Here is a 19,287-nt window from a genome sequence, read left to right on the forward strand (position 1 = left end):
CAAAAACATAAATAAAAGGGGGCATCCAGGTGATGTGGTGGTCTATTCCATTGCCTACCAACACGGGGATCGCCGGTTCGAATCCCCGTGTTACCTCCGGCTTGGTTGGACGTCCCTACAGACACAATCGGGCTATGTGGGTGTGTGCCCCGGTCGCTGCACTAGCGCCTCCTCTGGTCGGTCGGGGAGCCTGTTTGGGGGGGAGGGGGAACTGGGGGGAATAGCGTGATCCTCCCCCGTGCTATGACCCCTCGGCTAAACTCCTCACTGTCAGGTGAAAAGCAGTAGCTGGTGACTCCACATGTATGGGAGGAGGCATGTGGTAGTCTGCAGCCCTCCCCGGATCGGCAGAGGGGGTGGAGCAGAGACCGGGACGGCTTGGAAGAATGGGGTAATTGGCCGGGTACAATTGAGGAGAAAAATGGGGGGGGGGGGTCCAAACAAACAAACAAACAAATAAATAATATATATAAAATTTATTGATATTTATTTAAATATAAATAAAACCTGACCACTGATTGGTCAGAGAGAAATTGAACAGCTGTGTTTATAACCAGGAAATGCCAAAGCGAGTCTTCGAAACTTGTATTATAGTTGATAATCTATCCATGTAAAACATGATGTGTTGTCGGTGAATCTCTACTATTGTTGTCAGTGAATCTCTACTATTGTTCATGTGAAGCACATTTACAGTTGGTCTTGTTGGTTTGTTTGAAAATCAAACACTCGTGTGGGGCACTGGTAGACAAGGGAGGAAAAACTAGTCAACACGCCCACAGATGACCAGCGGGGCTTCACCACGAGGGGACGCTATCTGCTGTGAAAAAACACAGCCCAACAAGTAAAGTGAGTAATAATAATAACAATAAATTAAACTTATATAGCGCTTTTCTAATACTCAAAGTCTCTTTACAATAAACGAGGTGAAACGAGTAGAGTTGAATAGAGTCGAGTTGAGTTGAGCCAGTACCATGCAGTGGAAAAGGGGCATGACCGTAACCCTATGTGCAACACTACAAATCTACTGTTCAAGGTACAATATGTAATATTTCTACTTTTTGAAGCATACCATGACTAGTATGGTCAGGCGGTGAAGTCTGAATGGTGCCGACTAAAACAGATCTCTGCATGTGAAATTACACAAACCCGGGCTGACCTGCTATAAAGGGTCGGCTTGTCTTGTGGAAATTTTACACAATACCTCACAAATTCAAAACTTTCTAGCTCTGGTCTCAGTCTGAAGCGTAACAAGTGGTTGTCTAAATTTAACTTGAATCCATCTCTAACATTATCCCCCGACAAGGTTTTTAACGAGTAGACAAAGTATCCCCCAAAAGTGCCGTATTTCAGAACCCTAGTATGAGATAAATCTACGGTCAGACATGTCTGGGTGTTCATGGTGGCTCATATTTGGTGTTTCAGTTTAAATAGCTGACTGACGCTGGCAAAGGTAGATCAGCACAGATTCGGGCACTGCATGAAAAAGACAACTCCATTAAAAACCTTTATAAACGGGACATCCAGGTGGCGTGGCGGTCTATTCCGTTGCCTACCAACACGGGGATCGCCGGTCCGAATCCCCGTGTTACCTCTGGCTTGACCGGGCATTCCTACAGACACAATTGGCCGTGTCTGTGGGTGGGAAACTGGATGTGGGTATGTGTCCTGGTCGCTGCACTAGCGCCTCCTCTGGTTGGTCGGGGCGCCTGTTTGGGGGGGCGGGGGAACTGGTGGGAATGGCGTGATACTCCCACGCGCTATGTCTCCCTGGTGAAACTCCTCACTGTCAGGTGAAAAGAAGCGGCTGGTGACTCCACATGTATGGGAGGAGGCATGTGGTAGTCTGCAGCCCTCCCCGGATAAGCAGAGGGGGTGGAGCAGTGACTGGGACAGCTCGGAAGAGTGGGGTAATTGGCCAAGTACAATTGGGGGGGAAAAGGGAAAAATCCAACAAAACAAAAAAAAACCCTTTATATACAATAACACCGACATAATAAGGAATTGGGTTTTCTAAAGCAGGATGATAAGAAGACAAACTCCATACCAGACTTTTTTGTCACGGCTATTTCTTCCCCTGAAGCCCAACTTTAGGAGAACCATGACCTAACATGACATCTTTGCTTTTTTCTCCCCAATTGTACCTGGCCAATTACCCCACTCTTCCGAGCTGTCCCGGTCGCTGCCCCACCCCCTCTGCAGATCCGGCGAGGGCTGCAGACTACCACATACCTCCTCTGATACATGTGGAGTCACCAGCTGCTTCTTTTCACCTGACAGTGAGGCGTTTCACAAGGGGGATGTAGCGCCCGGGAGGATCATGCTATTCCCCCCCCCCCCCCTGAACAGGCGCCCTGACCGACCAGAGGAGGCGCTAGTGCAGCGGCCAGGACACATACTCACATCCGGCTTCTCACCCGCAGACACGGCCAATTTTGTCTGTAGGGATGCCCGACCAAGCCAGAGGTAACACTGGGATTCGAACCACCAATCCCAGTGTTGGTAGACAATGGAATAGACCGCTACGCTACCCGGATGCCATCTTTTTTTTTTGTGAGCCAACCAATCACAATGGGGCTTCTCAAGCTCTGTAGGCAGCTACCATTTTATGAACACGAATAGAACAATGCACATTAAAAAAAAAAACCCAGAACGAATACAGATATTACAGTAGTCGTGAGCTCGATACCCCAGAAAACTACCATATAAAGAGTCTGTACTGGAGCACACTGGCTGTGTATTGGGCCAGTGTGCTGTTTCCTGAGTGGCAGCTCCTGCAGCTGGCTGTTATGGAGATGCAGCACATGACCTTTTTGTCATATCAGTGCTACATGCGGCGGAGGCAGTTTTCTTTTAAACACACAAACATGGATTGTGGAAAGACATCCTGAGATGGCCCCTACACCTACAACTGCTCACTCTGCCTTATTCTCTCTCTCTCTCTCAAACACATACACAAACACATACAGACACATACACCCATGCTCCCACCAACCTGGTTCTTGGCCGCGGCGCTGCAGCGGTGCTGGGCCAGGTCCAGCATGGTTCTGTAGCTCTTAAAGCAGGACGGGCAGTTGAACCGGTTCTTATTAAACCCAACCCAAACACACATACATACACACACAAACACACACACACACAGACAGAAATTTAGATTAATGTCGTAATAAGGATCTTCCATCCCCTACTGTCTGGCACCCTGACTCTTCTCCTGAACTGGACCTAACCCTGATTCTAAACCTGACTCAGAAACCACCGATCCATTCTGAAACAACCGGAGAATTTAAAAACAAAAAAACGTCCTCACAAACCAGGGTTAAGTGAGCATACCATAGTTATGTGGAGTTTCTGGTCCTGGAACAGACAGTGGGACAAGGATACGTCACATACATGCACACTCACACACCCCCACTCACACACAGGGCTGTGTACTGGCGAGAATCTGTCAATATGATACGTATCACGATACAGGGGTTACAGGTCAATATATCACAATACTGTAAGGAAGGCGATATACTGTGATTTCATAGGCCTGTGTTCTTTGTGCTTATGCTACTTCCTGTCCCAGTTTATGTTGTTGGGTTGGAGTGGAAGAGTCAAATGGCTGCAGATAGATTACAACACTTCCATCTAGTGGTCGTGGGGTTACACACAACACAAAACGTTTGTCACGAACCTTCACATGTAAACAATTAAAAGTCGATATAGTGGTTTTGAGAATCGATACAGTATCACAAAAGATAATATCGTGATACTCGTGTATCGATATTTTCTTACACCCCTACTCACACACCCACACCTTCTCGTGTGTACATACCCCCTAACTCTCAACTGCACAACTCTCATACACAAATAGACTCACTATAATATAAACTAGAGCAGGTATTAATTTTAATTTGTCAGTCTGTGCGCATTGTTCCTCTAACTAACCATCAACAGGTTTTACTAGCTAGATACTTGAGAGCTCTAAATGAGGGTTTGTGACCTGTTAAATGACAGCTGCTGAAGCAGATAAAGTGACTGGTCACATGACTGCTGTTAGTTTCTCACCACCACTTAGCCACAAGCACAATCTCACACACTTATTTGGGCAAACTAGGGACGCACCAATGTCACTTTTTCACTGCCAATACCGGTTAGGAGTGTGAACCGTTAAGTATCAACCGATGTCGAGTACCGATCTATTACTTTTACTGAACAGTGCATACTTAGACCACTAGTTGGGGGGGGGTCAATGTGCAAAGTAAATGAGACAATCGTTTCTGTACCACTACTAAAGGAATACAGGCTTCCATGTGTCTAAATCGTGCAGTGAATCAAGCCATTTAACTTTTATTTCTGAAAAGTCACTCATGGCTTTTGGTACTGGGTTTTAGTCTTGGGTCAAATATCTGACGATACTCAATTTTCGCTTGGTATCAACTCGGTATCCGATACCAGAATCAGTATCGATTCATTCACAATGCACACCCAAGAACTCACAACTAGAGAATGGTACATTTATTCAAATTTGGATACCCATTACAGTTGAAAATGCCAGCTGACTAAAAATTAATCAAGTAAAACCAATTTGGTTCCTAAATCATGTGGACTGATAGTATGGATTATCATAATGTTCTGATGAAAATGTCAACATGTGGGTGAGCACCATGTAAATACACAGGCATGTAGTACATTCTCATAGTCCCCCTTATTTTACATGCCCCTTGTGTTTAAAGACCCATTTCCTATAGGAATCCCTCGCCTGGCTAGATCCTACAAGCTGCTGTGAAGCAAGGTTCCAAATATGCCCATTCAAGAGAGAAATCTGATTTGACTTTTACACAAGACACAATTGTGGAGCCTTGCTGTACACCCACGCAAATGATGCACAAACACACACAAACAGGGCAAGAGAATGACAGACAGGACAGAAAGACAGAACACACACCTGGCTGGATGCAGCACTGCAGCGGTGCTGGGCCAGTTCCAACATGGTCCTGTAGCTCTTGCAGCAGGAGGGGCAGTCAAAGCGGTTGGGCCCGTCATCATGGATCTTCTGGTGGTTGCGAAGGTACCGAGCCAGGCGGAAGGCCTTCCCACACAGGTCGCACACGTAGCGCTTTTGGCCGTGAATCCGCATGTGGTTTCGCAGTGACATGTAGTTGGTGTAGGGCTTGCTGCAGAAGTCACATCTAGAGGAAGGAAGGGAAAGGAAGCATCATCTCACTGACTACCACTGTTGTTAAGGAAGGGCTTAAGAATTCTATCTAGCATCTCAAAGCCACAACCGTGAAGATTTACATGCTCACAAATGGCCTTAATACTCACAACTGCTGGTGCCTTTAAAGTTATATTCCTGAAATTTGTAATTTTTTTTAAAACTGGCTCTTAAGGTGACCCTGGTAACTGTATCAGTCTAACCACTTTACATCCCGGCGATCCGTTCAAAATGAAACAGAATTACCACTGCTGTTGTGCCAGAACCTCTGTATGCAGGCAAAGGGACATCCATGTCTCTCTTATACAGTGGTACTCAACCAAGTGTACGCAGGTTTTCATCCCAAATAAACTATACAAAGTTATTTCTAGGGCTGGACTCGACCATTCAACTATCCGAATATCCGTTTGTTGGGTAGGTATTCCGTTTTCAAATTTGGGATGCAGAGATTCGTTTTTTTTTATTCATTCATTCATTCATTTTCAGCCGCTTCTCCGGGGTCAGGCCGTGGTGGCAGCAAACTAAGTAGGGTACTCCAGACGTCCCTCTCCCCAGTAACGCCCTCCAGCTCCTCCTGGGGGATCCCAAGGTGTTTCCAGGCCAGATTGGACATGTACTCCCTCCAGTAAGTTCTGGGTCTACCCCAGGGTCTCCTCCCAGTTGGATGTGCCCGGAAAACCTCCAAAGGAAGGCGCCCAGGAGGCATCCTAATCAGATGCCCGAACCACCTCAACTGGCTCCTTTTGAGCTCTACTCCAAGCTCCTTCTAGATGTCCAAGCTCCTCACACTATCTCTAAGGCTGAGCCCAGACACCCTACGGAGGAAACTCATTTCAGCCACTTGTATCCGCGATCTCACCCTTTCGGTCACTACCCAAAGCTCATGACCATAGGTGAGGGTTGGAACAAAGATTGATTGGTAAATTGAGAGCTTTGCCTTCTGGCTCAGCTCCCTCTTCACCACAACAGTCCGGTACAATGTCCGCATTTCTGCTGATGCTGCACCAATCCACCTGTAAATCTCCTGCTCCATCCTACCCTCACTCCTGAACAAGACCCCGAGATACTCCTTCACTTGAGGCAACAACTCATCCCTAACCCGGAGGGCGCAATCCACCATTTTCCAGTAGAGAACTGTGGCCTCAGACTTGGAGGTGTTGCTTGTATTTACATATATTTGCAAAATGTAGGCTATCAAAGGTGAACTGTGAAAATACATTTTGTCGGCACATTCTTGTACTATAATCATCATATTTTTTCCTTGCACTGTTAAAATGTGGAAATATATACCGTCTCAGCTTGGACGCGACATCCCTCTCACTCACAGCAGTGACGTCACGCTTCAGTTCACGTTGGCCGTTAAAGGGAAGACAAAATACCAGAAGATCTCAGCTGTGCTGTTGTTATTATAAATGCCCTACCTTCTTCTATTTATTACAGTTTGTTCATTTATTTTTCATACCTTACTGTGTCAGTAATTGGTAAAAATTATAATTGTATTTCTGAGTGATTTGTGATTTCCTTGTTAAAAAAATTCTGAGTAGTACACTGTTAAGCCTACTGTTACGGCTATCTCATTAAAGGTATCGTTATAACAGAAATATGTGCGCTTTGTATCTCTGTTTGACTTGATGGATTAAGGTTTACTTAGGCTAATAGCTGACTGAAATCTGGAACTGAAGTTGGTCCCCACACACTGCACTGTGGCTGCCCACTGGTTCCTAGTGTATAGGAAGGGTTAAATGCAGAGGACAAAATTCGCGAGTACTGAGAAATGACAATAAAGAAATTATAAATATAAATCTTTCAAATCTTAAATTTGTTGGGGCTACTACGCTGTTTCTGCGCTTCTGTTTCACAGCACAGTGGTGGCGCAGTGGTTAGCGCGGTCACCGCACAGCAAGAAGGTCCTGGGTTCGAGCCCCGGGGTAGTCCAACTGTGGAGGTCGTTCCGTGTGGAGTTTGCATGTTCTCCATGTGTCTGCGTGGGTTTCCTCCGGGTGCTCCGGTTTCCTCCCACAGTCCAAAGAAATGTTCAACTGCCCCTAGGTGTGAATGTGTGCGTCGGCCCTGTGATGGCCTGGCGGCCTGTCCAGGGTGTCTCCCTGCCTGTCACCCAATGACTGCTGGGATAGGCTCCAGCGTCCCCGTGACCCTGACAGCAGGATAAGCGGTTTGGATAATGGATGGATGGATGTTTCACAGCGCTTTGTCGGGCATTGTCTCGGATTCGAGGCCTATTATTATGAGCATATAGGTCTATAATTCCCTATAACTCCATATCCATAAGAAAAAAATGTCACAAGCTTTATTATGTCACAGGAAATGCATAGAAAGCACCTCATTCAACCAAATCCCTCAAGATTAATGTCTTTTATTAACAAATGACAACACAAACAATACTGTAGAACAACAGAATCCTTAAGCATTCTTCTTCTTTCAGCTTGTCCCGTTTCTCAGGGGTCGCCATAGCGGATTGTACAATTTTCATCGGTACCCTGTGAGGGCACAGCACCAATGGCGGCCGTTGTTAACCTGGGCCTCAGCCAATCCCGTATGGAGCCTCAACTGATCTGGTATGGCCTTGTCAATCCGCATAATGATTTGGCAAAATTCCCCATGTTAATTCTACCTCTTTTACTCAGTTTCAACCCATCACAATTTCAGTGTTGAGAGTAAAGTCTCAGATCTTAGCTGAGGTATTACAGTAGTGGAGCAACTTTGTGTGCATATGAAGTCATCCACATGGCAGTCAAGAATCCCAATTACAGCACAGTCCTGATCTAGCCAACTGCTGGATCAACTTGAGAAATTTTTCCTCCTGCTGTCAGCACTACTTCCTTTACTCTGTTGTAGTATTACAGGGAAGCATCTGCCAGATCATACACACTTGCCTGGGCCCAGACCTTTGAATTCACCCATTCCACTGAGTTGACTGATTCTTCTGGTCTGGCATCATGACATGAAACAGCCGTTTCTTGGTTGAAAAAGTGATAATTCAGGCCGCTCTGATGGCCAAGTGGAATAAACCGCCGTTCTTGCAATCCGATCGTCATGTGGCTGGGGGGTTCGTATCCCAGACTCGCCGTAACCGGTCACGGCCAGAGCATCCATGGGAATAAGGCATTCATTAGGCCACCCTTACCCGAGGGATAGCGGGTGTAGTGTTCGGGGACTCGTCGTTCTCCAGCGACCCCTCTGGCCCATCCGGGCGCCTGCAGCCAACCAACTGAAAGCATTCTCCCTACGTATCCTTCGCGGCCTGAAGGTAATGCATTCCATGCGAGGCTTCAGTGTGTAAAATAGCGAGAGCAGCCGACATGAGTTTGAAGGAAGCTGGTGTTACGACTATCTCCTTCCTGTGGAAGCGTGAGTCAGGGGAGTTATTCGACAAGAGCTCCGGCCATATGCCATTGGGTTAATCGGGTGGGATAAGGGGAAAAACTAGAAATTAAAAAAAAGAAAGGAAAAGTGATAATTCAATGAGTCCCGCAGGGGGAATAATGATTAGCCAATCAATGCCACAGGCAGGACTAATGCCATTGTCAAGCGTTAGACAGCATGTCTTCTCAATTTCGCCCAACATCATAGTTTGTTTTAACTTCACTCCACTTCACTCTTAAAACCCCAGCAAGACCAGTATGTTGGCATGGCTACGCATGAGTGTTGACTTGAAAAGACGTTGAGATTCAGACAGATGCATTGGTCTCTAGTGATTGGTTAGGGAAAACTGAAGCCCCCTCCCCCACTGAAATCAGTTAGAGTGGAGGCAATGTCAGACTAAAGATAGAAACGGGAGTGTAACAGGTTGACAACTATGCCTGATATCAGGGAACATACACACTTTTTGAGCTTCCACAATGTTCCTTCAATCTCAGTCTCAGGAGGGGGCCTGATGTAAATGTCATGTGATAGTTTCATCCCCTGTAGAAATTCAGATTTCATATCCATAAATGAAGTTTCCACTGTCTTTGACAAATCACTGCCACATGTAGCCGAAGAGACTCTGCAGCACATGTGGGTGAGTCCTTTTGCAGCTCTGACACTCCTAACTTCCCAAAACCTCTAGCCACAACCCATGCTTTTAGTACTGACCCAGTGAGTGTCTCTTTGAGGGTGCACACCCATCTGGTAGAAATGAACGTCTGTCCCTCATCCCTAACTTCCTCACATGTTATCACTCTAGCGCTTCCATCTTCTCATGTTTTGCTAATTCAAATGATACATCTTTTGACGTATAAAAATACATCCTCACATACATCTATGGTAGTAGTGTCAGTAACATTTTTTTCTACCTGAAGGTTCTCTACGCTTGACATGTCAGTGACTGCAATATTGGTGGGCTCAATACGCAGCAAGTTATACCAGTTTGTATTTGCCCGTGGCTTTGGCTGCATGCCCTAAGACTTTAGCTCGGGGTGGGTAATCTTATCCAGAACGGGCCAGTGTGGGTGAAGGTTTTTGTTCCAACCAAGCAGTTACACACCTGATCCCACTAATCAACCAGTAGAGTATTTGCTGAGGAACTTGATTAGGAGACACAGGTGTGTAATTGCTTGGTTGGAACAAAAGTCTTCACCCACAATTGCCCTTTCTGGATGAGACTGCCCACTCCTGCCTTAGCTAGTTATGAAATACCCTGTCTTTATCTCTGTATTTCACGATTTGTCCTGTTTTCAGACTGATATCTGTTCCCTGCTCTGTACCACTATGTGTCTCTATGGTATTTGTGTGATGTTGTTTCATTCTGCACCCTAGTGGTCATTCCTGTTGGCTACATTTGTCTTAAACCTTGATGAACCTCAGTTAGTGTCTTCTATGTCCTCTACATTACTGTCAACAATCTCCTGTCCTTGATCAAGGTCTGTGTCATTTTCAGCATCATCCCTCATGACACGCTGATCCACATTTCTGTATTCACATTTCTCAAAATGAGATAACATACCCTAATGCAGGTTCCCCAATGTCTGACAAACAGCACTGCACCATCCTGACCGATGACAACTCCTGGTCGTTTCCACTCTTTGTCTGTATGACGTATTTTTTTCCACAGTGCTCTCCGTATTCTTTCTGAACATTTTGCTTCTGTAAAAGCTTTTCTCGATGCATGTAAAGCCGAGATGTGTTTTGCCACCCATTCACCTTTTGTCCTGCCCTCTAAAGCTGGGGGTTTATTTGGTTAGGACAGATGCTAGATTGGGATTCTTTCCAAAAACCAACTGGTGAGGACTGTAGCCATGGACATTTGGCATGGTGCTCTTTGCCACAAGAGCCCAGTCCATTGCCGTGTCCCTGTCACAACAGTTACTTGTCTTCAATTTCATTATGATCTCAGTAAGTGTTTGGTTGTGTCGTTCCAAAAGTCCATTGCTCCATGGGCTGTAGGCAGCTCTTCTCTTTATTTCTATGTTGAAGTTTTCTGCTATAGCTCTCACCTCATCATTGTTAAACTCTCACCAATTGTCACTGTACAGTTTTTAAGATGGACCATGCACACTAATCCGAGAATGGACAAAGTGTTTCACTATATCAGAAGATTTCTTTGCAGTCAGAATGCTGCATGCACTAAACCATGTGACAGAGCCCTGAGCGGGGCTGTTTTCCTAATCCTGCTCCCGCTGGATTTCTGACCATTACTGCCCATTTCTGCAATGTGGTGTTTCCCTCTTGCTCCCGCAATATGTGTCCACTCCCACCCACACCCGCAAACATTCTGACCATTAATGCCTGCACAATAGAGCTCCACTGATTTTGTGTCTCTTCCTGTACCACAGGGAAAACACGTTATTTTACTGTGTAGTATTAACAAAGAGATGCAAAGTACCTGTCAGTACTAACGTATCGAAATTATGTTCTAGTGCATAATTACATTCATACTAGTGCAATAATTAGTTATTCTAGTGCAATAAGTACACCTATTCTAGGGCAAAATTACATTATATGTACTTTACTTATTATTTTAGACGTGTTGTTGGCTGTGGTTGTTTGTTTTGCTGAGGTTATTTTATTTTGTTTCGTTTCCGTTTTTTAATGCAATGATCAGGAGTAGCACTTCTAATTTCATTGTATTATGTAGAATGACAATAAACACTTTCTATTCTATTCCATTCCCCTCCTCAGCATTTAAACATAACACTTTGATTTATCAAAAATATTGCACCATTACATGCAACTGAAAAATGAATCGACTGCTTTGCAACAAAGTTTCAAATTCCATGCAGTGAATGCAGGAAAAGTTTGAATGGGTCACAACTTAAATAGTAGTTACCAGATGACTAAGTAGTAGCCAAAGCTAGGCTTGTTCTTATTCAGCTGATAAAAAATAAAAATGTCTCAGCTTTTAATAGAAAACACCAGCGATGAAATCATATGGCCGAATTTCTCTACATCGGCGTGCGACACATTTCCCCACAGTACCTTGTTTAATATGTGCATGAAGAAATGCTTTATCTTTGAAGCAGAGCTTACGTTGACCAGGGACAATGGAGTAGGTATGTCGCCTCAACCAAGAGGTGCCAGATTTGTGCCCATTGTAGAGCAATACTTTTGCATTTGTTGCAACTAACAAGGGCCAATTAATTTCCATCTCTGTCAGTAACAACTGAGGAATTTTTCCAAATATCACACTTGCCTTGTTTTGCTTTTGTAATGACCTGCTTTAATCTTTTTAACGTCATTTGTTGATGCCATCCTTCTGGTTAGCGCTAAATCCCGGGACCTGCAGTTTATATTTTGACCGCCCACTCCCACCTGCGGCACATTTAAAACCGCCCACCCTGACAAGATTTGCGTTAGGTCCTGCAAGACCTATGGGATCCCAATCCCAATACAGTCCTCTACTGTGTGAACTGGTCAATAATGTGGAGATACCACACGCTTGGTTCAAATTCATGCAGAACTACAGCCATAGTCTCATTGTACCAAGATGCCAGTGATAGGTCAACAGCAGTCTTTGATGTAGTGTTACTGTATCTTTGACATATTTCACATTCACTCACAATTTTCTGCAGGATGGTGTTACATTCTGTATCTTTATTGCTGGAAAGCTTTCGAAGCCTCTATAGCCTGTTAGTGGAAGCATGACCAAATTGTTTATGACGCTTCAACAAGATGTTCTGTTTTGTTAATGAGCTCATTTTTTCTCTGAGATTGTCAATATTTCATCCTCACACTGGCTTTCTTCATGCTCTCTCTTTCTCTCTCTCTCGCTTTTTTTTTTGGAGTGCCATCTTGTAAAGTTGCCAAGACCTGGTAATCCCATTGAATGTTCTTGATTTTGTTGTCCAAAATGTTCACACAGTCATGACCAGAGCTTGTAAAGTCAAGTTTTACATGTTTGTTGAACATCACCACTGTGTTTTTTCCATATCCAGTACTGTCCCCGCTGTTTTCATGGAGGCTTTGCTCAAAAGCAGTAGAATCTTAGCTGGGACTATTTCAGTTTCAATATGACAAGTCTGTTTTTGCAGGAATTTTCTACCTTTTAGTGGAATAGACAACTTTTCCACCTCCAAGTCTAAAGAGTCTACAACTGGGTGTTTCTGTTTTCCTCAAGTCATTCAACTGGTTCTGGCTTAGTCATGCAGCTATCTAGCCAGTCCTGTCCCCACACAGTCCTTGTGCATGCAGTGTCGATGACTGCTGAACAAAAACACTCCGTCATAAAGATTTCTGCTTCAGTGGGCGACTATTTTGTGTATAGAGTGATGTTTCACTCCTCTTTATCTGTGTTACTATTTTCCGTCAGCTTGACTTGCTCTCCTTTGTGTGGACAGTCCTTGTCTCAGTGAAAAGTGGATTGACAAAAAGCACTTTGATCTGCAACCCTACCTGGGTTTGTGCCAGGCAATGGTGTCTTCTGTTGATCCTTTTGGGGCCATGACTTGCCTCTCTGTCGCCTCTGCTCCGGAATATATGTAGTTTCTTGGTTAATTCCCATGATGGTAGCAGATGCTTTTCCTCCAAATATGCCCTTCAATGCTGACTTCATTGATGTAAAACTCAGATCTGTCCATGCTACGAGAGCTAACTGTCAATCTTTCGTGTCCAAGCGTGCAGTATTCAGCAGTTTAAAAGCTAACACTGCATCGGGAAGTTCCATCTTGTGTTTGAGCATCCGAGGGTACCGTTGGTCAAAATCGATAATATAGTCCGCCATGGAAACAATACAGTCTCTTGTAATCCGGCCGAAGCTCGAGTAAGCGTCATAGGTTCAGATTTTTTCTTCCTTGAGAAACAAATTGTCAGCTTCGCAAGTAAAGAGTTCATACCAGTCATTTTATTGAAAATCATCTATTTCAATAGCTATTTCTCTTGCTCTTCCCGAAAGTGCCAAAACTACAGCAAGCTCATGCTTATTTTTCTCAAGTTCTGTAACACTAATCGAAATTGCAACTTCATTCTTTCATATGGCTTCCCTTCGTCAAAGCCGGTGGGACTCTGTAGTAGGGTTGGATATCGTTTGAATTTTATCGATTCCAATTCTGATTCTGCTTAACGATTCCAGTTCCTATCGATTCAGAGTTTCGATTCTAATATGGTAAAAAAAGAGGTCAAATGTTTAGATAACAAAAAAATCTTTATTTTTTTAAACATTAACTGAACATTAACAATGTAAATACATATAAATAAACACATCATCCAAGGAAAATACTACTGTCCAAACAACAAAGTCCTATTTGTAGTTAATTAGTGGTGGAAAATACTCTAATCTCTCATATATTCCACTTGACAACAAAGTGGAAAGCAGTAACGGTTGAACCATTTGCTAACATCACTGAGCTCAGATATTTAAAATGTTAAGACTTTTCCACCTTGTACCATGCAGAAATCAGTTAATTCCTCAAACTATATCTGGAGGGAGGAGTGTACTTTGAATTTAGGGCCCTGGTCATCTCCCTGCAAATAAAAATTCAACATGACAGTAACTGTTACTGCACAAGTAATTCATTCAAATCGATGCCGTTCTGCCTTAAGCGTTTGGTCAGATATGAGGTGCAACCTGCCTTGCAGCTAATTAACTCCCCACATTTACTGCACTTAGCCTTACTGTCGCTTTCTTTGGCAAAGTACAGCCACACTTTGGACCGTTTACCACGGTCCATCATTCAAACTGCTGCTGTGATGCTAGTCAAACATGCTAGCCGCTAGCTCGTATCAAAACAAATGGACACGGACACGCAGGAACGGTTGCATTGATGCATAAAGTAGACAGATCCTGGCAGATATAAGAAAAAAATAGCCGCCAAGTCCTTGCAGACATATGTAGCCGTTGTTTGCAATAATAAAGATCTATATCTCTTTTAGGAACTGATAAGCAGAACTGAAATTCAATTTTTTTTTTTAATGGGACCCGGTACCCGGCTTTTTTACTCGGTTCTAATTTGGAACCGAGTTCCGGTTCCCAACCCTACTCTGTAGTCACTAACAATCCTCTGCCACCAATGTTACTCGATGAGAAAACAAACATTTGAAGTTATTCAACAACTGCTTTATTGGCAACCGCCGTGTTCACAATGAACTCAATGTGCAACAACAAACACGTCACTTCCTGTACCTTCACAATTAAAGTTTCCACTTCCTCCCAATACATGATAACATGTATACTTCCACGCAAGCCGTTGTTTGGCCAAATGTACATATTGCAACCAGTACAAAAACTATAGTACCTGTAACTTAACACTCGATATACAATGCTATCCTGGGCATCGACATTATGTGTTTAACAGAAACCTGGCAGCAGCCAAATTACTTTAGTGCTCTTAATCAAGCTACTCCACCAGGCTACGTATATCTTACAAAGCCTCGCTCAGTGGGTCAGGGTGGGGGGGGCTTGTGATTATCCATCAAACAAACCTCAAGACAAAGATCCTCCCTACACCCAGTACCTCATCTTTTTTGAATGTCTGGCCCTTTGGGTTGGTTCCTAGTCTACCGCCCTCCGAATCCATCCTCTGTGTTTCTCTCGGAAGTCTCAGAGGCCCTTACACTTGTCTTCCATGTCACCAACTTCGCTCATGCTAGGTGATTTTAACATCCACGTTGACTCCAACAGTTGTGCATTTGCTGCTGAGTCTCTGTCTCTCCTTGACTGTTTCAAATTAACTCGGCATGTAAAATTTCTCACACATAGCAAAGGCCATGTTCTGGACCTTGTCTGCTCGACAGGTTTTGTCCCCTTCAACTTGCGTAGACTGGATCTTACCATCGCTGACCATCTTGCTTCCCTGTGTAATGTGGCTGTTCCCCTAACAAAATTGTCAAAAGTGGACCAATTCATATAGGAACATTAAATCAGTCAGCGCAACTATTCCAGTAAGTATACTACAAACACAAAATAACCCAGATCTTCTTACCTCCTCAACTGCGGAGTTGGCGTCTCACTATGACACACTCCTCTCCCTCCAGCCTCGACTCTGTTTCCCCTCTGAAAACTCAAACCGTCTCTTTCTCTCTGCCTGTTCGTTGGCTTACTCCTGAGCTGCACTCAATGAAGTCTGCTGGCCACCAACATGAGAGGCTTTATAAAAAATCTGGTCTCCCAGTCCACTTGGAAGCCTACAGGGAGCATGTCAATTACTACAAGAATGCCCTCTCCCAGGCGAAATCAGTTTACTATACTAACCTCATCAATAACAGTAAGGGAAATCCTGGATCCCTCTTCTTCACTATCAACAGGCTATGTTGGCACCTGGAACCCATCCCCATCAACGGCTTTATACAATGCTGCAATAGGTTTCTGGACTTTTTTCAGTCAAAAATCAAATCCATCTACCACATACTCTAATAATTTTACTCATATAGTACTTTTCTTAAACAATGTTACAAAGTGCTTTACAAAGAACTAAACCAGACAAGGCAAAAATAAGAATAAGACCAAATAAAAATGAAAATAGTATGAATAAATAAAAACAAATATAAAATATTTGTAAAAACTATCACAAAAAGACAAGTTTTAAGATGAGACTTAAAAGAAGCTACAGACTTGGTTTGTCTTAGTTCAATAGGAAGAGAGTTCCATAGTGTGGGGGCTCTAACAGCAAAAGCCCGGTCACCCTTTGTGACAAACCGACACCTGGGAATAAACAGCAGGGCTCCATCTGCGGAACTTAATGGCCGAAAGAGCGTATACCAGGACAATAAATTAGAAATGTATGTAGGAGCAAGACCGTTTAAGGCCTTAAAAGTGAGCAATACATTTTGAAAATAAATTCGAAATATAACGGAGCCAGTGTAGGGAGGCAAGCACAGGAGTGATATGGTCATGCCTTTGTCCCGGTAATGAGCCGAGCAGTGGTGTTTTGTACCAATTGCAGACGGTGGAGGGAGCCCTTGCTGATAACCGAGTCAAGTGTGTTACAACAATCAAGCTGGGAATAGATATAAGCATGTCCAACTTTTTATAGATCAGCAATTGACCTTATTTTGAAGATTACCTTGAGCTGGAGAAAGAATGACTGAACAACATGTTTGATTCGATTATCAAAACTGAGTTTAGCATCGAATATTACCCCAAGATTCCTAGCAGCCTGCTCAAGACTACCTGACACACTACGAAAATTAGTACAAAAAGGGCTGATGGAATTTGGGGGACCGAACAAAATGATGTCAGACTTATCATCATTAAATTTAAGAAAATTTTTGGACATCCGTGATTTATTGTCAGAGAGGCCAGGTGTGAGATTTACTAGGGCACTAGGATCTGTGGGTTTTAGGTATGTATAACTGAGTGTCGTTAGCATAAAAATGGTAAAACACATCATGATCACCTGGCAGTGAGGCGTTTCACCAGGGGGACGTAGCACGTGGGAGGATCACGCTATTCCCCCCAGTTCCCCTTCCCCTTGAACAGGTGGCCCGACTGACCAGAGGGGGCGCTAGTGCAGCGACCAGGACACATACCCACATCCAGCTTCCCACCCGCAGACACAGCCAATTGTGTCTGTAGGGACGCCTGACCAAGTTGGAGGTAACATGGGGATTCGAACCAGCGATCCCCGTGTTGGTAGGCAATGGAATAGACTACTACGTTACCTGGATGCCCACACATTGTGATTTTGAATAATCTGGCCAAGGGGCAGCATGTATATAGAAAACAGAAGGGGACCAAGAACTGAGCCTCGAGGGACACCGCAGCTCAACTGAGCCATCGAGGAAGTAGAGTTACCCAGAACAACAGAAAAAGTTCTGTTGGTGAGGTAAGAGTGTAATAAATTAAGAACCGAGCGCTTGATGCCAACTCAAGTCCCTAAGCGATGTAAGAGGCTGCTGTGATCGACTGTGTCAAAGGCAGCCCTTAAGTCTAAAAGAACTAAAACTGAGCTGTCACGTCAGCAGTCAGCAGTAGGTCATTAGTGACCTTATCTAGAGTTTTCTCAGTACTACGCAGTGCTCTAAAACCAGACTGAAAACTGTTAAAAACAATATTAGTGTTCATAAAATAAATCAATTGAAATGAATTTACTCTCCCTAGAACCTTTGATAAAAAAGTAAATTTGGAGATTGGTCTGTAATTACTTAAGGACAGGAATCTAAATTAGGTTTCTTCAGCAGTGGGTGAACAATGGCATGCTTAAAACTGTCTGGAAAAGAACCAGAGGCCAGAGAATTATTGAGAATTTGCAGAATAACGGGGCTAACAGTTGAAAATGCCTCCTTGAGCAGCTGAGTGGGAATGATGTCTAAAATGTACAAGGAGGAGTTCATCTTGGAGACTGTACCCTCTAACATTGAAATTGCAATTGGTTGAAAACTGGTAAAAGAGGAAGAATTAACATGGGGAATGCCCTCAACTCAGGTTGTGACTAGCACTGCCCTCTCCACCCCCCTTCCAAACTGCCATTTCTCCATTGTATCACCTGTTGATGCAGCCCACACTGAAGAGCTGATCACCAGATCTAAAGCCACCATCTGCTCACTGCATCCAATGCCATCTTCATTGGTCAAAGCTTGCCAACCTTCTCTGTGCCCTCTCATTGTGAGCATTGTGAACTCCTCTCTGCTGGTGCGGTTCCACCTTCATTTAAACTGGCTGTAGCCACTCCAACCCTCAAGAAGCAAGGACTGGACCCGGATAACAGACAGCTATAGACCCATTTCCAACCTTCCGTTTCTTGCTAAAATTCTGGAGCGAGCTGTTGCTACCCAATCACAGTGTCACATGACTAACAATGACCTGTACAAATCTCCAATCAGGTTTATGGGCCAAGTATAGCACAGAGACGGCCCTTGTCGACCTCACCATTGCCACTGATTCCTGCCATTTTAACAACCCCATCCTCCTGGACTTCTTTGCTACCAATGAAATTATCTGTCACACCATTCTCATTGACTGCATGTAAACAGTTCTGGGCATCACTGCAACAACACTGACAGAACTGGATTGGTTCAGAACCTACCTGACTAACGGGCAAAAGTATGCGTCACTTGGGAACACAAATCCTCCCTCTCCCCAGCCCCTGTAAACCAAGGTGTCCCTCGAGGTTCTGTACTTAGTCCCCTGCTGTTCATAATATACATGGTACCCCTGGGCCAGATCATCCGAAACCACGGTCTTACCTTCCACTGCTATGCTGGCGACATACAGATTTACATCCACCCCAAAACCACCTCAAAACTCCCTCCCCCATCTCTGACTGGTAGTCTTAAGGACATCAAAAACTGGATGACTTCAAACTTACTCAAGCTCAACAGCAGTAAGACGGAGGTTACGTTGGTGGCTCCGAAGGCTCTGCTCAATAATGTAGGAGACATTGTCCTGTCCCATTTATGGCTGTTCCATCTGCCCATCCTCTGAGGTCAGAAATCTAGCAGTCATCTTAAACCCCACTCTATCCTTTTGAGCTCCACATCAAGTCCGTCACCAAATTTACTTTCTTCCACCTCCGTAACATTTCCTAACTCTTCCTCACTGCCAGCTGTTTCCGGCTTCTGCTTTTGTGAGAGTCGGCTTTGTGAGATCGCTAACTGTTAATTCTCTTACTATCTCGTCTCTATAATATTCTGCCCTAACCTCTTCATTTGTCCTACTGATTTAGCTATTTTCTGTGTTTAGTTCACCTATCACTAGATTCTCTAGTTTTCTTTCTCAA

The 19,287-nt window shown here is 44.1% G+C and overlaps 1 protein-coding gene across 1 annotated transcript in view; it reads right to left on the reverse strand.

Moving 5' to 3' along the window:
* The window catches only part of LOC130119526 (zinc finger protein 646-like), a 42,756-nt gene that overhangs the window by 12,197 nt on the left and 11,272 nt on the right, over positions 1-19,287 (reverse strand). Inside the window, exon 3 of the mRNA XM_056288051.1 lies at positions 4,928-5,171. Coding sequence (XP_056144026.1) covers positions 4,928-5,171 — 244 coding nt within the window. The remainder of the gene's footprint in view (positions 1-4,927; positions 5,172-19,287) is intronic.

Source organism: Lampris incognitus, chromosome 10 (genome assembly GCF_029633865.1).
Source record: "Lampris incognitus isolate fLamInc1 chromosome 10, fLamInc1.hap2, whole genome shotgun sequence".
NCBI classification, from domain to species: Eukaryota; Metazoa; Chordata; class Actinopteri; order Lampriformes; family Lampridae; genus Lampris; species Lampris incognitus.